Source organism: Hemiscyllium ocellatum, chromosome 37 (assembly GCF_020745735.1).
Source record: "Hemiscyllium ocellatum isolate sHemOce1 chromosome 37, sHemOce1.pat.X.cur, whole genome shotgun sequence".
Lineage (NCBI taxonomy): Eukaryota > Metazoa > Chordata > Chondrichthyes > Orectolobiformes > Hemiscylliidae > Hemiscyllium > Hemiscyllium ocellatum.
In genome coordinates this window covers 24,575,288-24,602,890 of record NC_083437.1, presented here as the reverse complement: position 1 = coordinate 24,602,890, position 27,603 = coordinate 24,575,288, and the positions used below count along the sequence as shown (strand labels likewise).

The 27,603-nt window shown below is 42.0% G+C and overlaps 1 protein-coding gene across 1 annotated transcript in view; it reads right to left on the bottom strand.

Moving 5' to 3' along the window:
* acap3b (ArfGAP with coiled-coil, ankyrin repeat and PH domains 3b) overlaps positions 1-27,603 on the bottom strand; it is a 302,002-nt gene that overhangs the window by 108,018 nt on the left and 166,381 nt on the right. The window contains exons 3-4 of the mRNA XM_060852259.1: positions 19,600-19,719; positions 14,989-15,042 (exon numbers count right to left, since the gene is read on the bottom strand). Of these exons, the coding sequence (XP_060708242.1) occupies positions 14,989-15,042; positions 19,600-19,719 (174 nt within the window). The remainder of the gene's footprint in view (positions 1-14,988; positions 15,043-19,599; positions 19,720-27,603) is intronic.

The following is a 27,603-nucleotide window of genomic DNA, read 5'->3' as shown; positions in this document are numbered from 1 at the left end:
TCCTGTACAAATGCAAGTCTGCTTTTTTTTTATTTGAAGATTTAGTTAGCTGGAAAAGGTACCCTGGAATGATTCAAAGTAAACCCTGGAATTCTCACAATATCTCACCCCTTAGCCACACATGGTCATTCATCTCACGATGTTTTGGGGACCTTTTGACTGCCACATCTATATATGCATGATGTAAGCAGATATGGGTAAGGAGGAACATAAATCTCAAGGCGTTGGATTTAAATGAAGCAATGTTGTTTATCTAAATGAGGAGACCAGGCTAAATGGTAATAACATGTTGAGAGTGAGGGAGCTTTATAATGGTAATGGCATTAAATAAAAAGTGGTGCACTGTAATTGAGGAAGTCTAACAGCAAATTAGATCACTCTAATGTAAATGAAGGGATATTGCGGGTGGAATTTAATGCTCCCATCCTGAAGGTGGGTTTGGGTGTGGAGTGTTTCAAACTGGATTCGTGAAAGTGTTGATCGGTGACCTGAGGCCTTTTGCCTACACCTGATTAATTCAGGGTGGGGAAGGCTCCTTAATGATCTTTCAACCCAGAAAACAATTAAGCGATTAAAATGCACAATTAATGACCACTTAAAGGCTTCATCCTGCTGTTGCTGGTATTCAGTGTCGAGAGTGTGGTGATGGAAAAGCACAGCTGGTCTGGCAGCATCTGAGGAGCAGGAGAATCATCATTTTGGGCATAAGCCCTCCATCGGGAAGGGTTTATGGTCAGCTCCTCGGATGCTGCCTGACCTGCTGTGCTTTTCCAGCGCCACACTCTCTATTCTGATCTCCAGCATCTGCAGTCCTCACTTTCACCTAGTTGCTGGTATTCAGCCAGAGTTTGGGAGAGTCACCATGTGGGTAAACTGGGCCCCATTCCCCTCATCCCCACCTTCACTCCCCTTTAGCCTGGGATTGCTCCTCAATCCTGGGCCTTTGGTGGGATGCACTGCCAACAGTTACCACAACTCCCAATGATGCTGTGGGCAGTGGAGAATTGGCACCTTTTGATTGGTTGGCAACTCTCATGGGTGGCATTTTTGCTTCTAAGTCTATAATCCAGGGAAGACTTGGCACCGGTCACTTTAGTGCCTGTTGGGACCTTAATTTTGGCAAACCTTCTCTTATAGAGGCAATGGGATGTTCCTGTCAGTGGTGGAAAAGTGCCCATCGCAAACAAAATATCCTTCCTATAATACCAGTTAGGAATTCATTTATGTAAATAAGCAATTCCACTACAATTGAGGAACTAAGAATCACCTAATACGCCTTTACATTGTCATCAGATGAAGGAACTCTTTGGCTATCCGAATAGGCCCATAACTAGAGAATAAAGCCATTGGACCTTCCAACTGTCCAACTGCACCAGAACCTCCAAGCTGCAAATACCTCTGCTCTTTAAAACATTTCCTGGAACAGCCCAAAAGCAGCCTGATGGTAACCTCTGAACATTGACTGACACCACCGGTGCCCCAGGAATGCGTTTCTTTGACAACATCTCAGGATGGCTGACCTTGTGTAAATGCTGCTTTATGTGCAACGTAACTAACTATACATGGTCACCAGCAGTTTGGAAGTTCAGCTCAGAATGCCAGGAATGTTTTCCTTTTTTAAAACATACTTCCCCCAATTCCACTGTGGATTCCTGAGTAACCGATACTTTCCCAAATTTCCCACTTTCATCACTTGTGGTAGATGCAGCGACATTACTCATCAGGGCAACATTTTGACCAGATGTTTGACTCGCAACCAGCAGCTCTGATTCTTTCCTGACACGTACAAGGTTTTCTGCTTTATCATTCTGTTCATTCAGCACTATTCACAAACTCAGAAATAAAATCCTCAGTCCTTTTGCTGTAATGAAACAGCAATAACTATTTCTGTATCAATCTCTCTCCTATCCCTTTACACCATTATTTATCTACTAACAGGAAGCAGTTGTTTTGTACAAATTTTTGATTTAGCTCTGTCTGTTCTATTTGTTCTGGATTCATTTAAAAATAGGAAATCATTCATGGGCTGTGGATGTGGGCATCACTGGTTTGGCCATTCCCAGAAGCCCTTGAGATGATGGTGGTGAGCTACCTTCTTGAACCACTGCAGTCCACTTGGTGTAGGTGCACCCACAGTGCTGTCAGGGAGGGAGTTCCAGGACTTTTAAGCCAGCGTCATTTAAAAGTAAACAGTCCAGGAAGTGGCCAATCAGCCCATTCTGGCTCTGTTGGTTCTCTGAAAGTGTTATCAAACCAGCACATTCCTCTATTTCATGACCACAGTCCTTGACTTGAGGTTTTCCTTTTCGAGGTTTCTAGTTCTAACTGGTTAACCTATTTAACAATATCCTCATACTATCTGATACTGAAGTTTATATTTGGCAATTTCCGCCCATCATATGAAGGGGAGGCGATTGTAGTAGGAATGTCAATGAGTGAGTACTCCAAAAACCTCACTCTCTGATGACGTAGGTGGTGGATGGTGAAAATCAGGCCCAATAAAAATCTGGAATTAAAAAGCTAGTCTAGTGGCAACAATAATCCATTGTTGTAGATATTCACCTGGTCCACTGTAGTCTCTTTAGGGAAGGAGATCTGTCATCCTTTACTGATCTGGCCGACACGTGCCTCCATACCTACAGCAATTTTATTGACTCTTAACTGCAAGCCACTTAGCTTTAGATTAATTGGGGATGGTCAATAAATTCTCACTCAGACAGTGATGCCCACATCCCATGAGTGCAGACAAAAGAAACACAGACAGTGAAATGTACAACAGAATTTAATTGACACCTGTGTGTGGCAAAATACATGGCAATTGGAATTGTTCACAGATGTTATGATATGTAATACAGCTTAAAAAAAAAGAGACCATAGGGTTACCCTCTCCTTAGAGAGACATGACTAGTGGTGAGTTTAACCTGAAGGTCACCACACCTCAGGACAGGGCAAGGATGAGAAGGTGGCAACATCAGCTGGTGCAGGAATTGAACACACTCTGTTGATGTTACTCTGCATCACAAACCAGCCTTCTAGCCAAGGCTGCTGAGTTTCACAATACTAGCAGTCGGCATAATCAGCAAGGTTGTACGAGTGCCCCCAGCTAAATGGTACACAATATTAAGGGGTACTTTTACTCATGTCCAGGCAGGCACAATAATTTTTGTATTTTTGTTGTTTCTGACCTTCCCTTTGAAAAGGGGAATTGCCCTGGTGCAGTTCCGTGTGTGCAGTTCCGTGTGTGCTGTTCCGTGTGTGCTGTTCTCATATTTCTGGGGTTCAGTAGTTTGGTACAAATGCGAGGATCCCAGAACATTAGGAACCTTAGGTCACGTAGCAAACACCACTTCTACCAGAAGAACTAGACACCATTCCCAAAGACACGGCAACAGCCCAGGAGGAAACAAACATGGGTATTACAATAAATGATGCTTTTTACAAAGATTCTTTGAACACTTTAGTCCATTAGTTTTAAAAACATCAGATGGAAGAGAAAGGATTACTGAATGACGGCGAAGGAATGTAAATGTCAAGATTTCACACCTGGAATCATATTTCCCAGTGTGGGTTAGGCTAAATATCTTGATCAAGTCCAAGGAACTAGATGAAAGAGAAATGCCACAAACAAGACAAACTGTAGCAAAGAGTTGCTCAAGATCTTGGAATGCACTGAGCGGTACTTTTATTGGAAAGTTGGATGAAAATCAAGCATCAAGACCTGTTTCCTTTTGGGCTCAATCTGAGCAAAACATGGCACACCTCCAGCTGACAAAACACAAAGGCCTTGCCACAAATTGGAATGAATGATGAATGAACAATCATGTCTCCCCAGACCCTTTACTGCTGAGCAAGACGGTTGCTCTGGAGACCCCGGGGATTAAACACCATTCCAAAAGACACTGCAACAGCTCAGGAGGAAACAAACATGGGTATTACAATAAATGATGCTTTTTACAAAGATTCTTTGAACACTTTAGTCCATTAGCTTTAAAAACATCAGATGGAAGAGAAAGGATTACTGAATGACGGCGAAGGAATGTAAATGTCAAGATTTCACACCTGGAATCATATTTCCCCAGTGTGGGTTAGGCTAAATATCTTGATCAAGTCCAAGGCAGTGACTTAGAGTTAAGGACATAAAAATAGGATAATACAGTACATGCTTTCCAGGGAACTTGGGAAGGCTTTCCCATGCAGAATAAAGGGAATGGACGCCAATGAACAAACATTTTATTCAAGGTTCTAGTTGGCCTTTAGCTCTGAAAATAAATAGGAACATGTTTCCAACAATTCTGTGTTTCCCTTGATTTCTCAGGAGGTCAAAAAAACTGTCTATCCAAATTCTCCGGAGTTAGAAAATTCCAGAATCTCAAATCTTTGAGTGAAGTAATTTTTCCTCATCTTAGATCTAAACGATTGGCCCTGTATCTTCAGATTCCCTTTCTGGGAATGGATACGTTCATGAATTAAAAAGGTCAAGGCACCATTGTCCTACTAGAACAAAGGGGTGCTCTCTCATGAGAGAGAGAGAGAGAGAGAGAGAGAGAGAGAGATGACTGGGGTGGTTTAACCTGAGAGTCACTATACCTCAGGAGGGGAGAGGGGTTGAGAAGGAGGCACCTTTAATGGTAATTTCAATCAGTGCAGGGATTGAACCCATATTGTTGGCATCACTTTGCAAACTGAACTACCAAACCTGTATTTATGGATTGTGAGAACTGAAAAATGGCCAGTTGGACATTACTGGGATGAAAAGGATTTATCAGGTGCTTGTTTGAAACTGCAAAATCAAAAATTAAAGATTATCATCTTCTATTTACTCTTTACAAAATAAAATTATTTTTATGGTAGATATAAGGGTGAAGTTTTCTTGCTTTAATACTTGAACAGACAGACCTTGGAAACCCTAAAGGATCTGGGCTGCTGTTTGCCTATCAATAACCTCTCGACTGAGGTAATGGGTGCTTTTCTTTTCCTACACACCCAGGGGCTGTGGGCAGTGGCTGAAGTGTGTAGAATGTCTCAGTCTGTAACAGTCAGAGTATAGAGTTGAAAGAAGTGCTGTCTATCCATCTCTCTCAGTGAAGGATTTTAGGAAAAAAAATCTGCTAAAATTTCAAATGTCATGACCCCTAGCTATTTCCAACTGAATCTAAAATCTGGTCTGAAAATTTCTCATCATTTTGTAACCAACAGGAATATGAGTCCATTCACAAGAAACTAAAGGAGCTGTGAGAAATGCACTCAATCCACTTTTATAGTTTGAGCTCTTGGTTCATGGGGCTTTCCCTACTTTCCCACTGATAATTGCTCTGCATGGCTGCATCATGTATGCCTTTGTCCTGTCTGTGTGTGAATGCATGTACATTAGGGATTAAGGGGGGTTGTATTTTAATTCAGGAGCACATTATTGCAGATGCTGGAATCTGTACTGAAAGCAATCAAATGCTGGAAATTACAGCTAGTCAGGCAGCATCCAAGGAGAGAGATCAAGCTAACTTTTCAAGTCTAGATAACTTTTCATCAGTGCTGGTGAGCTACTTTGAAGAAGTCATCTAGATGCAAAATGTTAGCTTGCTCTCTTTCCAAGAATGCTGCCTGACCTGCCGTGATTTTCAACATTTTTTTTGTTTTCAGGTGTATTTTAATTTGCTCAGTTGATAATTGGCATTATGTTGAAAATCACACAACACCAGGTTATAGTCCAACAGGTTTATGTGGAAGCACTAGCTTTTGGAGCACTGCTCCTTTATCAGGTGGCTGTGGGAATAAGATTGTAAAACACAGAATTTACAGCATAAGTTTACAGTGTGATGTAACTGAAATTATATCTTGAAGACTTGGATTGTTTGTCAAGTTTCTCATCTTTTAGAATGACCATGTTGGTTTCAGTTCTGTCATATGTAAATCGCAAAACTTTTAAAAAAAAAGTTACATTCTCAAGTGAACTTTAACAATTGGTGTCATGTCAGCCCAGATAATGCATTGAAGGTGTGAGGTGCCCTGTGTGAGACTGTGCCACAACGGTCAGGCTGATTCTAATCTAAAAAACAGATTCACAGAATCTTACATGGACTAATGCAGTGTATGAGCAAAATAAAATGTAACTCTGCAAGTACAAATTCACTCCACAATTAGATTACTTACAGTGTGGAAACAGGCCCTTTGGCCCAACATGTCCACACTGACCCTCTGAAGAGCAACCCACCCAAACCCATTCATTTACTCCTTCACCTAACACTACGGGCAATTTAACATGGCAAATTCACCTAACCTGCACACCATTGGACTGTGGGAGGAAACCGGAGCACCCGGAGGAAACCCACGCAGTCAAGGGGAGAATGTGCAAACTCCACGCGAGGGGGGGGGGGGGGTGGAAATGTGTGTGTGAGTGTGTCTGCGGAGAGAGTGAGTGTATGTGTGTGAACGTAAGTGTAAAGGGGTACAAGTCTGTGAGAGGATGCGTGTGGGAGTGTATGTGTGAGCACATGAGAGAGGGTCTGCATGAGTGTGTGTGTAGGAGTGTGTGCATGCGTCTGTATGTGTGTATAAGTGCAATGGGGTCACCTGTAGCATGACATGAACTCAAGGTCCCAGTTGAGGCCATCCCCATGGATACCAAAGTTGAAAATGTTTAACCTTTGTATGAAGAAAAAGTTTGTCTAAATAAAATTTTTCAGTTTAGCGAGAAGCCTGGTGAAAATCTCTTTTATTCTAGTTAACAGTGATAAAGAGAAACAAGCTGATCATTTTAGAGTGATTCAGTAAGACATTTACACTTCTGTTGTGGCTCAAGGACTACTAGGCCTGACTTCCAGCATACTCCTCTTGACAGCCTCTTTACACCCTTACTAATAGGGAGAGTGTCTCAATACCTAGCTTGACAGCTCCTTCTTCTGTGTTTCAAGCAGATCACCTCTCATTCTTCCAAATACTAGAGAGCAGAGATCCAATTTATTCAGCCTGTCATTATATGACAACTTCTTCATCCCATAGGCCAATAAAGTTAGCCTTCATTGCCTGAAATACAAGCACATTTTCCCTTACATAGAGATGCGAGCAGTAGATGTGCAAGATGGAGTAATTTGGCAGCTTTTACTGGAGTGGTGGAGAGGTCTACCTACTTCCTGGCTGAAATTGGCAGGGATGGTAAGTTCACCGTGACTCCACTGAAATCTGACTGGGCCCTAGTCACTGTGGGCAGCTGAGTCAGGATCTCAAACTCATTGATTCAGACAAACCTGAACCATCTGTTGTACTGCTTTCCAAGAACTTGCAACACCTCCTCTCTGTCATGAATCATTTTGCCAAGTCCTCAAAAAAAGAATTTTCAGCACTTCCCACACAGCAATGAAGGTCAACACTAGACAGCATGGTGGCTCAGTGGTTAGCACAGCGGCAGGGGCCCAGGATTTAATTCCACTCTCAGATGATTCTCTGTGTGGAGTTTGCATGCTCCCCCCACGTCTGCATGGATTTCCTCTGGGTGAGACGGTTTTCTGCACAGCTCAAAGATATGTGGGTTGGGTGGATTGGCCAGGCTAAATTACCTATAGTGTCCAAGGATATGTAGGTTGGGTGGATTGGCCAGGCTAAATTACCTATAGTGTTCAAGGATATATAGGTTGGGTGGATTTCCCATGGGAAATGCAAGGTTACAGGAATAGAGTCGTTGGGTATGTCTGGGTGGTATGCTCTTTGAAGGGTCATCCAATGGGCTGATGGATCTACTTCCACACTGTAGGGATTCTATGATTCTATGAACAGTGGCTCATCCTTTGACTTATGGCACTGCACCTTTGTTTTATGTTGAGTAAAGTTAACTATAAACACAAAAGCCCTATCAGAAAAAAGATTAGCTTAGACATCTGTGGCATCACTTGAATCCAAAATGCTTGTTATTTATCATCCAATACTATCCTACTGCTAAGGTGATGCTTTGCTGCTTTATGAACTCAAAGCCTAACTGCTGAAAATTGTCAGTGTCGGGGTTGATTATATTCTAATTCCTATTAGACATAAGCTGAGGATTACCAAAGGATAAGTTTCTCTGGAGAAACAAAGCAAAATCAAATCAATCTTTCTCTTCCTACAATATTTTGGAGATTGTTAGAGAGGTAATACAACGTGCCATACTTGCAAATGTGATGCTTGAGGCTTGATGTTAGATGCCTTACTGTGTAGATAGACATATACATACACACAGGAGGCAATCAAATCTACAAGTTGACATGAAGCATTCAACAGGACAAGCACAGCAGGAGCACGGGAACATCACCACCTTCAAGCTCCCTGACAAGTTGCACACTTTTCAACTTGGAAATAAACTGCCACTTCTGCTTTGTCATTGAGTCAAAATCCTGGACCTCCCTGTTTATTGTCACTATGTGTACCTTCAGCACCTGGAATCTTGAGAAATCAAAGGAGCAAGCTCACCATCACCTTCCCAAGAGCAACTAGGGATGACCGATAAATGTTGACCTTGTATAGCAATGTAATATTCCAAGAATCTACTTTAAAAATATTCCTCAAATGATTCCATCATTGATTGTGCTGCCTGAAGTGAAACTTAGTCCAAACCAACGGGAATGTCCCAGTTGGAAGCCTGGCACTTACTGTGTTAGCTGGCTCAGCCACAGACTTCCAACATCCTCCCACTTCAGATCATTATCGAGTGACACCTACTGCCATTAGGCTCACTTTAACTCCAAAATCCTCCAAAATGTAACAGAAGTGGACTGGATGTAAGGTCTGTGTTGCACATTTTCAACTCCAAGTCCAATGCCATTCAAGCTTTGGAACAGGGAAATAGATGGCTTCCAATTATAGATGCTCCTGAAATGAGAGGCTTCTGTTAAGGGCATAGAATGGCAAAGCTGTAATTTCCTATTTTACAGAGGAGAAAGTTGAGAAGAAATTTGATCGGGTTTTCGAAAATCATAAGGGATCTGGAAAGAGCAGAAACGGAGAACCTTATGCTATTACTGTAGGGATCAAGAACCAAAGGTGACTGGCCAAATAAGCAATGGGAATCTGAGAATAACATTCTTACGCAACAAATGGTAACAGTGTAGAATGAATTGCCTGAGAATGTAATGGAGACAGATTCAACTGTGGCTTTTAAAAGGAACTTGGCTAATTATCTAAAGCGAACCAATTTGCAGGAGAGACAGGGGTGTAAGACTAGGTAAGTAACTCTCAAGGACATGATGAATAGCCCCCTACTATGCTGTAACCATTGTGCAAATTAGCCTTTCAGAAGGTGGGTGGCTGGAGGTCAGTGCTGTGGCTCGAAGGGTTAAATAAACAGCATCACTGACAAGTGGCCTAAACGCTCACAGAAGGCTCTGGCAATGAATGCATCACACAACAGCTCTGCCGATCAAAACACAACAATAAAGAAAATTATTGCTACGAACATCCAAATTTATTTTGACGCAGAAATGGGGCAAATCACAAGGCTTCCAAACAAGTTTCCAAGTGTCTGCAGAGAGCAGCAGAAAAGAAACTATTCAGGCACTCTCCATGTGCAGTGCTGCTGCCAGAATTTCAACAAATTCTCCAGTGTTTCAGTATCATTTGCCATCATTCCAACTACATTAAGTGGTACTCTTTTAACGGACCCTCTGAGAGTGACCATTTCCTGAGAACCTACCTGAAGCAATGCCACTGGAAATATTTACTTACATCAAATGACTTCAAGATGTTTCTTTCTGTCTAATTCTGTTCCTATAATAAGTGCTGTTTTAACAAGTAGCTATTTTCAATGAATGCCCTACAAGATAAAAAAAACACTGACCCCAGCCTCGTTTAAAAGCTGTGCAGACACAGTACAATGCTATTTGATCACTTTATTGTGCACACATCTCTTTATGAGAAATTCTCTTCAATGACATTGACCAACTGACCTAATGACAGTTTGAGCTGTGGATCACTCTCATCTCCATGAAAAGCTTGGTTTCAGTCCCACATCAGGTACTTGAGCACGAAATGGGGGCTGATACTTCAGTGCAGCAAATAGGGACAGCTGTACTGTACAGCATATTGCCTTTCAGATGTGACGCGAAACTTCAGTTCCACTTGTTCTCTGTGGTGAGCATAAAAGACCATGTACAGCAGAGTAGTTTTTTTGATGCCCACATAATCTGGTCATGATCACCTATTTGCTTGGCACAGTTGGACGCTGTGTTTCCTACTTTGCAGGATTGGCTGTATTTCTTTAAAGGTGCTATAAAAATGCAAGTTTTGTTTTATAAGTCACTTGCCTTTCAAAACGTTGCTCACCACATTAAGAAATGGTTTCCCTGGCTGAGAGAGTGACAGAGGCCATGACTGGCTGTGTCTGTTCTGTGTAAAGGTCTGGTTTGATGCTCACTCCAATTGCTGGTCAGCAGGATGGTCCCCAGACATCCACAAGGAGCTGATACTGCAGGCTAGAGCTTGTAAAAACATCAAGTTTTTTCCTTCATGTGATGTAGGCACATCCACTGTGCTGTCACGGAGGGAATTCCAGGGTTTTTATTCAAGGACAGTGAAGGAACTAGAATTTAATTCCAAGTCAGGGTGAGGTGTGGCTTGGAGGAGAACTTGGAGGTGGAGGAGGTGGTGTTCCCATGCATTTTCCACTCTTGTTCTTCTATGTGGTAAAGGTCACAGGTTTGGAATGCTCTGGTACAGAAGTCTCAGTGAATAGCTGTGCTGCATCTAGTCAGTAGTACACACTGCTGTCACTCTGCACCAGGGTTACCTGAAGTGAATGTCTGAAGTGGTAGATAAGAGTACATAAAAAAAAAGTTTAAGTTTTATATATTTAGGGCCAAGTGTCTCCTTTCTTGAAGCATTAATTTCTGCATCAGTGAATATCCAAGAACATTTCTCCAATGCTTCACTCGACTCATGATGCTTTGCGTGTGTGCACAGGAAGCAAGTACTGCAATCTGGCAGGTCGTATTTGACCCTGGCTTTGACTTATTTAAACAGAAAGCAAATATCCTTTATCCCACGAAAACACAACGTTCAATGTTGCTAAAATTAATTCAGCAAACACTGGTCAGTTAATTTTAATGCTTTCAAACCACAATGAGATAACATCCTCATGGATAGGAAGAAACTGAGTCATTGCATCTTTTTGTTTACGGGAATCAGGTTTCCTGTTCTAATCAACTGTTATGCTTTGGAAACTGGGGTCAAACATTCTCATTCAACATAGGTCCAGTGGGAAACTGAGGAACTTCTGGAGACACAATTGCACCAATTTGTTCCATTTCCAAAGATTCCTCTCAGCTTTTTAAAGCTGCAAACTTTTCTCCAGTGGTGGTTCAGTTGCTATGATTGGCACCTATTAGTAGAAGGTTGTAGGACTCAAACCTATTTGCGTGTATGGTGTGTGCTGATTCTTCCAGTGCAGTACCGAGTTGGTGCTGTTCTGTCAGAAGTGTGGCCTTTTGAATGAAATGTTACATTCAGACCACAATGACCCCCTTAGATGAACTAAAAAGATTCTGGTGGGTACCATTTCAAGGAAGAGCTGCAGAATTCTTCTTACTATCGTGTACAATATCTATTCCTCAGCCAACATCACTAAGAAACTTGTCTGGTGATCATTACATTCCTGTTTGTGGAGGTTTATTGTGTGCCATTTGCCCTCTGTTACAACAGTGACTATACTTCAGAAAAGACAAGCATTCTATCGGTTGTAAGGTATCTGTAGTTGTGAAAGGTGTAACTTAGATGAAGGTCTTTTCCTGTTTTCAGTTCAAGACATTTACAACTTCGCTCTCATCAATTCATAAAAGAAGCAGAATTAGACCATTTGACCCATCGAGTGTGCTCTGTGTTATTAAGATGTGGGTGTACTGTATCTTTAAGAGATTTAAAAGCTAGCAGTAACAGCACAAAGTGTTCTCAATAAGAAACAGTGTAACATGTGCTCCAGCTACTGATGTAGCTAGGGTAGCTGGTTGCCTGCAAGCAACAAAACAGATTCAAATTACGCCAATCAGTTTGAATTATACCCCAAAAAATACCAAATTCCAATCAAGTTTGAATTTAGTATATTGACTATCACGATCTGATGCTTTGGAAGTATAAGACTAGGGAAAATTGAACAGTTCAGAGGAGAGCTGCCAAGCTACCAGCATGTAAAGACTGCCTGAAAAATAGCTCTCTTAAAAGGTACCTTTATCAATCAGTAACCGGTGAAGCAGAATACCCAAGAAGAAGATAAGACAGGAAGTCAGAGAAAACTAAAAGCTGCCTTGTTTTGACATAAGAAGTTTTGCTTCGTAAATTACTTGGGAGTTTTATTGGATTAGTATTGTAGAAGGGCAAGGTAAAAGTTAGGTTAGAGGAAAGACTTGTAAGTAGATGTTAGTTAATTATTCTCTGTTATACTTTAAGAAATAAAGATGTTAATTTTTACTTTAAATAGTGCTTGGCCTCTCGAACTTTCATAGATTACTGCACAGGATAAATCTTTTCTGTGTTGCTGGTTTACAGTAAGCAGGAGAGTTTACCCCGTGTTGTAACATATGCCATTCGATCATAGCTGATATATTTATCAAGCCCATTCTCCCTGTAACACTTGGTCCCTTTACCAATCAAGAACCTTTCTCTGTCTTAGTGAGCGGCATGGTGGTTAGCACTGCTGCCTCACAGCACCAGGGTCCCAGGTTTGATTCCAGCCTTGGGTGACAGTCTGTGTGGAGTTGTACATTCTCCCCGTGTATGCATGGGTTTCCTCTGGGTGCTTCGGTTTCCTCCCACAGGTCCAGAGATATGCAGGTCAGGTGAATTGGTCATGGGAAATTGTCCATAGTGTTAGGTGCATTAGCCAGAAGGAACTGGGACTGGGTGGGTTACTCTTCAGAGGGTCAGTGTGGACTGTATCCACACTGGAGGTAATCTAATTTAATCTAAAAAATACACTTAAAGAGTTGGCCTCCACAGCCCTCTGTGGCAACGGGTTCCACAGATTCACCACCCTCTGGCTGAAGAAGTTCCTCCTCATCTCGGTTCTAAAGGCCAACCCTTCACTCTGCTAGTTGTGCCCTCAGGTTCTAGCCTGTCTTACTAGTGGACATGTATTCTGTGATCCCTCTATCCACGCTACTCAGTATTGTGGGTTTTGTACCCATGCTTATGTCAGGATTCTATGTCAGGAGCCCACGCTATTCACACTCTCGACGACGCTGTCAGAACTGCAAATGTGATGTGAATAAAAACACTGTCACCATCCTTTCTACCACTGACCAAATGGTTCTTGAAGCAGGAGTACTGCCCTCTGAGAAGCTGCCATCTGGGATTTACTAACAAATCACACAAAATCTGCAGACAAAACTTGGTGCGTTTTTTCCCTCTGCGTACAACGTCTGGGCAGCCTCCAAGGCGAGACAAATTAGTAGAAATATGTGGTCAACAGAAGCTGCCAATTTAGTGTTAAAATGTTGGGCTGTCATGCACACCAGCAATCTACGTCACAAAACATTTCAGGCATAACAGTGTGTTTACAAACAAAAACAACCTTTAAAAAAAATGTATTAAAAAGGAGACAAGTTTTTCCTGCACATACACCTTCCAACCTATAGGCAAATCCCACTTCATCGACCTCCAAATGATCTTATTTACATGAGTTAGAACTTGAGGCTTTAATAACATGCTTCACCTAAACTTGGTTCCACATTAGAGACCGAATAATATACTGTATTAAACAGCATCCTGTTCCTCTCCTTATATTGTGGTGCATTTTTCAATTTGCTGTGAGCAACCTCACCAGTGAGCCACCACTTCTTTGAGTGACGGAATGTTTGCTTCAAGTCAGGAGGTCATGGCTCAAGCCAAACATCAGGGCTGGTACACTCATAATCCAGGCCAATGCTCCATGGCCAGGAGTTGGAGAAAGGATTTGAGGAACCCATAGCCTTTGGTGTTTTGGTCTGGCTGTAATTTTTTTTTTGTTCATAGGATTTAACTATCACTGGCATCCATTTCTAATAAGCTCCTCCTTAAATCATGTGAACCCCAATACCTAAGGTAGCCATTTGATACAATCTTGTACTTGCTTTTTACTCCTCACAGGACAGTTACATTTTAGCCACAAAGCTACAGATATAGAGACACACAGAGACCAGACTGGGTATGAAAGGCAGATTTCCTTCCCTGACAAATTTTAGTGAATCAGATGAGTTCTTTTAACAACCAGTGCTCACCATTCCATTGACTATAATTTTAGATGAAACTGAATATATGTTCTCCTGGCTACCTCAGTGCTCTTTGAACATATCTTCAGAACCTTAGTTCTGAATTACTGTCCAGAGACATTACCACAATGCTACCACTTCTCACAGGTTGGGTCAGTTTATTGGATTAGCATGCTATCTTTGCTCCGGTCCAGTTGAAATGAAGAGGATATTGGGATCGCGATCACGTTTTTAATTATAACCATTCTGCCCCAATGATTTTTGGATCAGATACTAATGGTGACATATGTTCTCAGCCTGTGCTAGTCTCCAAATCTCCAGCACGTTCAGTGTTTAAAGAGTGAGCAAATGCAATCCTTCCTTTGAGAGCACATCCCATACTTTTTTAATGATTTCAACTAGTGACAATTGTTTGAAAATGGGACCAGCTGCACCAAATGTTCCAGTGACAAATATTCAATACAATCTATGTGATAATGCGTTTAATATGTTTGTATGCACGCCATATAAACAAAATAGAATAGATTGGCATTGTCAAGGACTGATGAAGAAAGTCTGCTCACCATGGGGAAAATGTACATGCCAGAATTCAGCATGTTTTTACCACATGGGATAATGGAGAGTGACTCACTCACACCAGGAGCAGCTCACTTAACGTACAATGGGATCACTGTCTGTCTCCAAAATGAAGTATGATTTTCTGTCACTTGATTTTGCAGCACCCTTTGGATTTAATTCCTGTTATTTGTAAATGTAGAGGAATACAAAATGACAGAAACTGATGACTTACCATGTGGTAGTTGATCATTTCTTGTAAGCTCTCTCCAAACTTCTGGAGGCATTCCTGAAATAAAAAAAAGAGATGTGATTTCCAAGTGAAAATGACCAGAACCTTCTCTGAAATCATAACTTTAGATGTAAACTGAGTCCATAGCACACTTCATCAACATCACTTTCCACCATCCTTCTGGTAGCAATTCCCAATAAGTTTTGATTGAGACCTCAATATCAGAGCAGCTAGCCAAGATGTTTGTCATGCTGCTTCATTATTATTTTGCATTTTGGAGGGTTAAACCTGTGCAACTTCAAAAAATTTATTTCCAAGCTTTTTCTCAAACCAGCCCACATCTCACACAGAAAATCAACCCAATTTCTTTGAGGATATTTCCAAGAAACTACCAGGTTATTCGGGTTACTATGGAGAGATCACCCAACAAAAGACAAATGGAAGCAAATTAGGACTGCAGTTTCTGCATGCTGTACTGCAGAAAACACACAGAATCTTGCTGCATTAGTTCTTTAGCAGGAGAGATCAGAGGGGGCACGGATCTCAAGAATCTTGGTGAAGCAATGTGCAAACTAGCTAAAACAAATGGAAATCTAAAAGTGGCATGGATAGCTTAGACAAGCTAAAGAACTGGATATTTGTGCCAGAGGTGACCAGATTATAAAACAAAGTGTTTTAATTGGTCGGTTGGAAAGGAAACCTGGCAAGCTGTGTCATTAGCTGTGTGGCGAATGTAACTTCAGTAGGAAGTTTCAGTAGGACTGTGCCTCGTTGGTGTTAACCTCATCTAGGGTACTCAGGCAGAATAAAGCTACCAGTGAAAGTGATTCAAGGGCCAAATCCGATGAGTGAGAGAAATGAGAAACCTGTTGTACAAGAGGCAGCGTTGAAAGGAGTTTGTGACTGCACTTGCAGCTTTTGATCTGCTGGGAGTTGATGCTGAGAAACTATCGACTGAGGCAAAATTCATTGCTTCTATTGAAATACTATTTATCTGTTAATGTAAGTTTGATTTATCTTGATTTTGGGTTTGAGCATTACAATTTAAAACATCAAAAATCTGTCGTTCAGTCCTTCTGTTGGGATGCTTTGAAGATTGCTTTCTCTCTCTTTTGATCTCTTGCTACTGTAACACAGGAAGCGATAGATGGGAGCCATGAAAGGCAGTAATCATACTGACTGACTGCATGATATCAGGAAACATGAGAACAAATCCCAACCACTTTACTGCAACTAGCTGTCTTGTAGACTACATTGAAATCACTGTCACATGTGTAACTGATGGTTAGGAGTGGGGGAAACCAAAAGATTTTCATTAAAACGCAAGCAAAAAAAATGAGTCTTTGAAAATAGCTGCAGATTTGACCATATGTTCAGCTGGACACTTCAGATATGGAGGATTTTTCAATTGGCCTAATTGGCAAGTTAGATTACTGGTCTGTGGGTTACTCCCCTTATGCTGCAGCAGAATGGATCAATGGTTAGCACTGCTACCTCACAGCGCTAGGGACCCCGGTTCAATTCTTGCCTCGGGAGATTGTCTATGTGGAGTTTGCACATTTTCCCCATGTCTGTGTGGGTTTGCTCCAGTTGCCTCCCACAATCCAAAGATGTGCGGGTTAGGTGGATTGGCCATCATGTACAGGAATATGCAAGCAAGGTGATTAGCCATGGAAAATGCAAGGTTACAGGGAGCTGAATCCGGGTGGAATGCTACTCTTTGGAGGGTTGGTGTGGACTCGATGGGCCAGATGGCCTGCTTCTACAATTCTAAGCTAACCTTCACCATAATTTTCTGGGAACATGGCTCCTGTGAAAATAAGACCCTTGAGGTGCAAAATTGAACAATTCAGTGGAGGAAGAGGTTCCACAAATATCCCCATCTTCAATGATAGAAAAACCCAACACATCAGTGCGAAAGATAAGGATGAAGTATTCAAGGCAATCTTCAACCAGAAGAGTCACGGCCTCCTCCAACGGTCTCCAGCATTACATATACCAGTCTTCAGCCAATTTGATTCATTCCACATGGTATCAAGAAACAAGAGTCACCGTATAGTGCAAAAGCAATGGGCCCTGACAACATTCCAGCAATAGTACTGAAGACTTGTACTCCAGAATCTGCTGCTTTAGTCAAGCTGTTCCAGTACAGCTGCAACCCTAGCATCTGTCCAACAATGTGGAAAATTGCCCAGGTATGTCCTGTACACAGAAAAAAGCACAAATCCAATCCAACCAATTAGCATCCCATCAGTCTACTCTCAATCGTCAGTAAAGTGATGGAAGGAGTCATCAACCTTGCTGAGCAGGTGCTGCTTGATAACAATAACCTTAGGTTCTGCCAAGGCTACTCAGTTCCTAATCTCATTACAGAGACAAATGCAGACAAAAGAGCTGAATTCCAGAGATGAGGTGAGAGTGACAGCCCTTTGCATCAAGGCTGCACGACCCAGTGTGGTATCAAGGAGCCTTAACAAAAGTGGAATTAATGGGTATCAGGGGGCAAACTCTCCATTAGTTGGAGTCATACATGCCACATAGGAGGATGGTTGTCATTGTTGGAGGTCAGTCATCTCAGTTCCAGGACATCTCTGCAAGAGTTCCTCAGGGTAGTGTCTTAGCCATTCATCAATGAATTTCCCTCCATCATAAGGTCAGAATTGAGTATTTTTGTTGATGATTGATTGTACAATGTTCAGTACTATTCACAACTGCTCAGATACAGAACAGTCCATGTTCAAACATAACAAGATCTGGACAATATCCCGGCTTGGGTTGACAAGCAGCAAGTAACATTCATATCACACAGATGACTATCTCCAATAAAAGACAATCTAACGTGGTCCTAGACATCCAACAGTGTTGCCATCACCAAATCGTCACTGTCATCATCCTGGAGGTTAGCACTGACCAGAAACTGATGAACTTGACTCACCACATAAACACAGTGGCTACAAGAGTAGTTCAGAGGCTAGGAATATGCAGGGTGTAACTCACCTCCTGACTCCCCAAAACCTGTCCACCAGCTGCAAGGCACAAGTCATAAGTGTGATGGAATATTCTCCACTTACCTGGATGAGCGCAACTCCAACCACACTCAGTCTTGACACCATCCAGGACAAAGCAGCCCAGTCGATGGGCACCATATCAACAAACATCCACTTCCCCATCACTGATGTTCAGTAGCCACAGTGTGTACTATCTGAAGGATTCACTGCAAAGATCCCTAGACAGCACCTTCCTCATACATGATCACTTCCATCTAGAGGGACAAGGACAACAGATATTTGGGAACACCAGCACTTGCAAGTTCCTGTCCAATCCACTCACCATCCTGACTTAGAAATATATGGCCGTTCCTTCAGTGTTGCTGGGTCAAAATCCTGGAATTCCCTCCCAAAGGGCATTGAGTGTCATCCCACAGCACATGGATTGCAATGGCTCAGGAAGGCAGCTCACTACCACCTTCTCAAGGACAGCTAGAGATGGGAAAGAAATGCTGGCCCTGCCAATGACACCTATGTCCCACAAGTGAATTAAGAAAAAAAGACCTGGAAGAAGCTGACAAATAGACGTTCCCTGTTATTCTGTCTCATGAACAGTACCACATCGAGAATATTGCTAGGAGGTGCCTACCTGTGATAGCAGGATCGTTAGCCTTGTTAACATATTGAGACAATGAGGGAACCTTAATAACATGAACTCTGGTTAGGGAAGCTAAGATGTCAGTGAGAGACAAGAACAATATGAAACTCAGAAATGACCAGTTCCAGATTGCAAAGAAGACTCTGCAAATCGTGTATGATTTATAAATTATGTCGCAATGGTGGCCATTGGGCTGACATATGCCTAGATTTCTTCATATAAATGGGTACTATTAGAAAACTAGCAGACACTTGTTAAATTTGTACTCAGAGTGGTTTCAATTGGGAAATGTTAATGAGTGCTGAAGACTTCTATCAGGCAGAACAGTACCACATTGTGGGTGGCACAGTGGCACAGTGGTTAGCACTGCTGCCTCACAGTGCCAGGGACCTGGGTTCAATTCCCATCTCAGGCGACTGACTGTGTGGAGTTTGCACATTCTCCTTGTGTCTGCGTGGGTTTTCTCCGGTTGCTTCAGTTTTCTCCCACAGTCCAAAAATGTGGAGGTTAGGTGAATTGGCCATGCTAAATTGCTCGTAGTGTTAGGTGAAGGGGTTAATGTAGGGGAACGGGTCTGGGTGAGTTGCGCTTTAGCGGTCAGTGTGGACTTGTTGGGCCAAAGGGCCAGTTTCCACACTAAGAAATCTAATCTAATTCTAAAAGAACAAACTTGGAAAGTGTGGATGAAGAGAAACTGGCTTTGTTCACTTATACTGTACGTTTCTCACATGTTTGCGCTGATGAATGGTTTTACAACAGAGATGTACCATTTACGTAGAACTTTTCCAAGTAATTCCCTTTGCAGAGCTGATATCAGAAGTAAGTCCTAATCCAGGCAGAACTAACTCCTGTCATCCCAGAATTAAGTAGCTTCAGATGGATCTATGGACATCACAGAAGCTTTTCCATTCTACTTTCCCAGTTAAAGGAGGAAATATGACAGAATTTGTAAAATAACTTCTATCTTACCGATATCATTTCATCTTTCCTGCATTGTTGAGAGAGGTCTCGGATCCCATTGACAAAATGTTTATTGGCCGTGGTATATGCTCTCCCTGCTTCAATCATCCCACTGCACAGTTTCACCAACTAGAAGAAGGAAATCACAAAACATTATGTTGTTAGAAGCATTGAATGTCATTAAACAATGATGTTACTCATGAGAAAATTGATGAAATTGACTGTTTCCTTTTTACAAGAGTTACATTTCTGTGTAACTTATAATATTTGGGTGCAAATACTGATGAATGGACATCTCTATGGATCAGAGTGAAGGACCAGACTTCTCTAACAATCAGCTTTAACTCTAATGTAAGCTGTAGCAGTGTTAGACTTTACATTACCATGCCATTGTAGTGTCTCCCAGCTATCAATTAGTCTGAAATGATAGGTGGTGCTGAACTCACAAAGAAGCTGTTTGAGATCATTCAGATTTATGTATTTTCAAGCCTTGGTTATTATTTGTTAGAACTGGATTAGAGGTCACATCACAGGGATTCAAGAACAACATTTTAGCAACATCATCATCATCTTGCAGTTATACAGCACTTTTGACATAGAGAAACATCCCAAAGTGCTTCCACACCATGTGCTTCAGACAAAATTTGACACTCAATCATAAAGAGAGATATCAGGGCAGCTGACCAAACTTGGTTAATTAGCAAAGTTTTAAGGAGCGCATTGAAGAAGGAGAAAAATTCATAAAAGTTTAGAAAGATAATTCGAAAGTTTAGGGCCCAGGCAAGTAAAGACATGACACCATTGGTGTAAAGATGTAGATGAAGGATCCACAAGGGGCCAAAGATGGAGCAGCACTAAGATTGTTAGGAATTGTAGGGCTGACGGAGGCTACAGAGATAGGCAAAGACTATGCCATGGCTGTACATTATCACCCTGATATAAAAGCCTCTGAAAGACTCCTAAGAGCTGGAAAGAAAAATAAATCTTCTCCTAAAATTGCCAACTCCTGACAGATATTGTTTTCGTCCAGTAATAGCGGTGTCCTTCAGAACACTCACACAAGGCGGCAAATATGTACATTTTTAACAACTATCAGTCCTGATGACATCTTTAAGTAACTATAATAAAATTATTACGTATAACAAGTGGAAGCTGTAAAGGAATTAAAAAGGTGACAAGGAAGAATGTTTTTGATACCTAAATATAGCTTGGTTGACAAATGCACTGAGAAATACAGAGATCAGCTCAAAATATGTAAAGAAAACAGAACTGCAGATGCTGCAGATCTGAAACAAACCAAAACAGAAATTGCTGCAGATACTCAGCAGGTCTGGCAGCATCTATGGAGAGGAAACAGAGTTAACAAAATGAAGGTGGGTCAGCAGACTTGAAATGTATGCCTGTTTTCTCACCACAGATGATGTCAGATCTGCTGAGCATCTGCAGCACTTCCAGCTCAAACTATGTAAGGGGTTCATTTATCATGAGCTGTGGGGGTATTACAGTTGGCCTTAGACATGGAGGAATAGAAATTAGCCCAAATGTTATTAAATCAATTGGACATAATCTCACAATTTTCAATGGTGAATTTCAACTCTTAAACTCTGGCTTATTATCTAATATGAAATCACTACATGACCATCACTGTCATTGATTTGGACACCAGAATGAGCTCTGATCACAGTTGAAGATGTAGAAATGTGATTTTTTTTTTACATGGTGCTATGTCTCATAGATGGCACAGAGAGTTAAGGGGAACAGTGGAGGTAGTACTTTATATTAACACAACCAGGTGATAGGTGGAGGTGGGGAAGGACCATTTGAAAATAGAGAAATAGGTAGCACAATATTGACCCACAAAAGCATAATGCAAAACAGTTGCATTTATATAGTGACTTCCTTGACATCAGGATTCCCCAAAGCATTTCACAGCCAATGAAGCATCTCTAAAGGTGTAGACATAGCCAATCTGAACACATCAAGCTCCCAAAAAAAAAGCATTATGATCTGACTGTTTGGCAAGAGTGCAACAATATGCCTTCTGGTTTGCTGTAGACATGGTTACGTCTACCATAGGACACTAACTAAGGGCTGCCATTTGGTGACCAGTGCCAATAAAGTCACAGCACAGGCCAGACTGTCATCATAACATCCAGATAATCTCATATTTGTAATGTTAATCAAGGGACAACTATTGGTCATCAAAATAACATTCCTTTCCTTTCAAATGGTGACATGGAATCTTTTTACTTTCAGACATATCCAAATAAATGTCAGGTGAAATATATTACTTTAAGGGTAGCACATCTCCAACGGTGCAGAGCTTCCTCAATACATTGGACAGGCAGCAAAGATTTTTGTGCTTCTGGAATGGGACTTGAACTCATAACCATCTAACCGAAAGGAATGTGGATGAGGTAGAGAAGATTGTGAATAAACAAATAGATTGGAGGTAAAGGAATACAAAGCATTGGCATGACGTATTTAATGATGTACAGATTTGCAAGGAGGCAATATTCTCTAGCATAGGGAAAGCATAAAATTCGTAACAAATGGATAGATTATTCTTAAGAGAATGGTAACTGGTAATGCGTCAAATTACTTCTTTCTGTAAAGTTCATCAATGCCTCTCCTGGAAATTCAGGTGAGGATAGAGCTCAGTGCAGTGGTAGCTTCCCTGTGGCTGAACAGTTTGAGGCTGAATTTTGAACATTGACAGATATCAACAAAATATGGAAAATGCCAATCGCAGATGTGAAGCTGAATGTCAACCTGAGACAGGGCCCAGAAGAGAGTGGAGGTAAACAGGGGTGATGGGGTAGTGGGGGGGGGGGGGGGGGGGGGGGGGCGAATATTAAAATTAGCCAGTACTTTCACCCCTTTTACATGCAATTAACTATCAATGCCCCCCTCCAACCCCCACTGCCCTTGGGCAAAAGCAGTAAAAACAAAAGGAATGAGTATTAATTAGTTTAGTGTTGTTCAGGGGAAACACCAATTAACATGGGTTGAACCATTGTGCTGTTGCATGGAGTCCTGCCCTTGCCTTGCGCACTTGTTGCTGACTAAAAGAGGCAGATGCCCTTTGTCTCTTGTAAACTATGGAATTGAAGCCAATCAGCATTATTTTTGAGTAGTGCTGTTTAAAAATAGCACTTACTGGAAATTAGATTGCCCATTGTTAAGATACCAGTTCTTGCAAACTGTAATTGCTCTCAGCATGGCCATCAATTCTATGGGGGATGGTTACGCTGTTGAGGTCAGTTTTACTTTACCTCAAATTGAAATTCAAGGCTTAATTGATGCAGACTTTTATGAGTGCAGCTTTCAGGGAAAGTATTCCATTAACGCTTACATAAAATTGTAATGAAATGCTACTTCAAATTGGGATTGGAAAAAGCCCAACTTTTGATTATAAAGCACTGCAGGTTCGAAATCTCGACTCAAGGCACACAGCACATCCATCTGATAATGGCAAACCCACAGAATTCTAATTATATCACATAGAGACATGCAAATGGAAACAAAACAGTGAGGGGAGCCAAGAGACAATTGCAGCTGCTTGCAGAAACAAAGCCAGCAGCTCCAGCTTGACCATCTTTACTACTTAGACTTCAAAGGAAAAGAAATTTCCTGTATTGTTCTATTGCTGTGTGCTCAGTAAACTTGAGACTATCCATAACTCTGCTACCCATGTCTTTACTCGTATTAAGTCCTGTTCACTCACTGTGCTCGCTGACCAGTACTGGCTTGTGGTCAAACAAAACCTCTTGAAAATTTCTCATCCTGGTTTTCAAATGCCTCGTGACCCCTCCCTCGTTCCGTAACCTTCCTCAGCCCCACAACTATCTGTGATACCTCTCCTCCTCTGGAGCATCGCCAATTTTAATTGCTCCACAGTTAGGGGTTGTGACTTCAGTTGTTTGGGCCCTAAGTGCTGCAATTCCCTTCTTAATACTCCTAGCATCCCTTAGCCCCTTTTATCTGACCTGATATGAATCTATGTAACTCAATGCCAAATGTTGCTTCACAATATACATGCGAAGCGCGTGGGACACTTCATTACACTTAAGGTGCTATGTACGTACAAGTTGTTGTTGTTGTGGTGTTTCATTTCAGAAATTTGTTCTATTGAGTGTAGAACTTTAAAAGTCATATCCATTTGCTGAATTTTTGTTTCAAGGAGCACATTGTGGTGTGTGCAGAATAGTTTATCAATGATAAATAATTGCATACAGTCAAGCACACAAGAGTACATACATGGATATCTTTCCTTTTAGGAGACAAATTGTTTCAGGACTCTCTCGAATTTTTGTAGCTTTTCATTTGTGACTCAGTGGTCAATAGTGCAGAACTGAACCTTACTGACCAGAATGACCCCAGAATCAAGCCACTGACTTTGTTCATCTCAACAGAAATAACTGAATGTTCATCTACTAGAACAGGTATAAAATGACATTAGGATTATTGTAGCTCCTCCTGGCGATTGTATGTCACTGCAAGGGCATCCCTCCTGCGATAACTGGTGAGGTACAGAATTTGGAGAATTACGCAAACCATGTGTTACACATTAGTTTCACTGGCAGGTGTACAAAGACCTGCATCTCCATCCCATGACTTTGATTATCCAGTCTAGAACTGAGGAAGGCACACTGGACTTGAACTGTTAACTCTGATTTCTCTCTAAGATGCTGCGAGACCTGTTGACCTTTTCCAGCAATTTCTGTTTTGTTATAGATGACAGATCTATCCTTGGCAGCTACTCTCCTTAACTTCATTATAGGAGTAATTCTTAAACTAGAACATCGGATCAGTATCTTCAGCCAAAACAGACATTTGCACACTTGGTGGTATGGACTAATGGGCACTGAAAAAGAGCAGAAAAATTCCTCTTTTCCACCTTACCAAGCTCAGGGGGATCGCAAACAAATGCATTACAGCTGGAGAAGAATCAAACCGGACTCAAAACATTAACTATGTTCTTCTCCCAATAGATGCTGCCAGATCTGCCAAGTTTCTCCAACACTTTATGTTCTTATTGCATTGTATCTGAGAAAGTGAGGACTGCAGATGCTGGAGATCAAAGTTGAAACATGTGGTGGTGGAAAAGCACAGCTGGTCAGGCAGCATCTGAGGAGCAGGAGAGTTGACGTTTTGGACATAAGCCCTTCATCAGGGATGTGGGGGTTGGAAAGGGGGCTGAGAGATAAATAGGAGGGTGGACGATGGGGCAAGGCGATAGGTAGATGCAAATGGGGTGGGGGCTGATAATGATAGTTCGGAGGGGAGGGTGGAGTGGAAAAGTGAGAAGGAAGATGGACAGGTAGGACAGTTAAAGAGGGCAGTGCCAAGTTGGAGGGTTGGATCTAGGATGAGGTGGGGGAGGGGAGATAAGGAAACTGGTGAATCAATATTGATGCCATGTGGTTGGAGGATTCCCAGATGGAAGATGAGGTGACTTGGATTTGGCGGTGGAGGAGGCCCAGGACTTGCATGTACTTGGCAGAATGGAAAGGAGTTGACGTGGTCGGCCACAGGGCAGGTAGGGTTGTTTGCTGCATGTGTGCCAAAAACATTCTGCAAGTTGGCGTCCTGCCTCCCCAATGTAGAGGAGAGCACATCAAGAGCAACAGACACATTAGATGTAGTGTTTGGTTGTCCAGGAAAATCTGCCAGACATGTAAAGATCCTTTGGGGCCTTGGATGGAGGTGTGGGGAAGGTGTGGGCACAGACTTTGTACCTCTTTCAGTAACAAGGGAAGGTGCCGGGAGTGGAAGGTGAATTGGTGGGGGTAGTGGACGTAACGAAGGAGTCATGGAGGGAATTGTATCTGATAGTGGTGGGGAGGGAAATATCTCATTGGTGGTGGGGTCTGATTATAGGTGGCGGAAATGGTGGAGGATAATGTGCTGTAGTCAGAGATTGTTGGGGTGGAAGGTGAGGACCAGGGTTCTAGGTCAGAGGTGCAGGAAGTGAGGAAATGCACTGGAGGGCATTGTTGACCATGTTGGTGGGTGGGGGGTGAATTTTCAGTCGTTGAAATAGGAGGCCACCTGGGATGTCCCGGAGTGGAACTGCTCCTCCTGGGAGCAGATATGGTAGAGGCAGAGGAATTGGGAGTAAGGGATCATGTTTTTTAAAAAGGAGGGAAGGTTTGAGGAGATTTAGTCCAGGTAGCTGGGGGAGTCGGTGTGTTTGAAATAGATGTCCATGTTGAGTCAATCACCAGAGATGGAGACAGAGGGGTCCAGGAAGGAGAAGGAGGTATTTGAGATGTTCCAGGTGAACTGAAGGTCAGAATGGAAGGTCTTAGTGAAGTTGATAAACTGTTCAACCTCTTCATGGGAGCACACAGTGGTGCCAATACTGTCATTAACGTAGTGGAGGAAAAGATGGGGAACGATGTCAGTGCAACTGCGGAAAATGGACTGTTCCACGTATAGACGGAGAGGTCCAGAAGTGGAAGGAGGTATCTGAGATTTCCAGGTGAACTTAAGGTCAGGGCAGAAGGTGTTAGTGAAGTTGATGAATAAGATTAGGGAAGACCATCAATCAGAGGAAAGACCTTCCAAATCTGTTCAACTGACTTACTGAGTATTTTTGTCATTTGGCTTGTAAGTTGGTTCTAAATAAAAAAACTTTACACCCTGGAGAAGTTTTCAGAAGTAAGGGAAACAATGACACATCTCACCACTGATGCTCTTACTGTGACATTAACCACACTAACCACATATGCTTCCTATCTATTCATCAGGGCAGATGTTAGAGGCAGGCTTATTTATTGAAACTTAACAAGACTATCATTACTTTCACTCAGGCTGCAATCAGATTAAACTGCTGACGTTTAATAAGATGAGGAACTGTGGTTCTGAATGTGATGATAAAATAAGAAAGACTTTCACAACCTCAGTACTTCCTTAGTGCTGTACAGTCAATCGAATATTTTTAAAATGCTGTAATGTGCGAAATGCAGACCCATTAGCACACAGTAAGATTCCACAAACAACAATTTGCTAATGACCAGAAAATCTGATTTTTCTTGATTTATACTGAGGAATAACTATTCCTCGGAACACTGGGGTAACTCTTATGATCTTCTCCAAAATAGTATCTCTTATTTTTCACCTGCAATTGTAGGAGGAGATTCAGTTTAATACCTCATTCTGAAAGAGTGCCTCTGTCAGTACAGTCCTTCCTCAGTGGGGTTGGCTAACTCAGTTGGCAAAATGGCTGGTTCACAGTGCAGCGAAACACTAAGAACGCCTGTGGTCACTATTGAAGATCCTACCTTCTCAGCTTTGACCCTTGCCTGTGATGTTGTGACCGTCAGGTTAATCTCACCACCAGTCATCTCTCTAAATGAAACAGCAGCCTTATGCTCCTTTGGGAGGGACAGGATTTACACATATTTGGAAAGACAAGTACTGATTAGGATAGTCAACATGGCTTTGTGCATGGGAAATCATGTCTCACAAACTTGAGTTTTATGAAGAAGTAACAAAGAGGATTGATCAGGGCAGAGTGGTGGACATGATCGATATGGACTTCAGTAAGGCTTTTGACAAGGTTCCCCATGGGACACTGGTTAGCAAGGTTACATCTCAGAATACAGGGGAGAACTAGCCATTTGGATCCAGAACTGGCTCGATAGTATTAGACAGAGGGTGGTGGTGTAGTGTTGTATTTCAGACTGGAGGCCTGTGACCAGTGGAGTGCCACAAGGATTGGTGCTGGGTCCACTACTTTTCGTCATTTATATAAATGGTTTGGATGTGAACATAGGTATAGTGAGTAAGTTTGCAGATGACCAAAATTGGAGGTGTAGTCAACAGCGAAGAAGGTTACCTCAGAGTACAACAGCATCTTGATCAGATTGGATCAATGGGTAGAGGAGTGACAGAATGCGTTTAATTAAGATAAATGTGAGGATTTATCTTAATAATATAAGATGGTTGTGACTTGGGGGAAGGTTGGAGGTGGTGGTGTTCCCATTGATCAGCTTCCATTTGCCT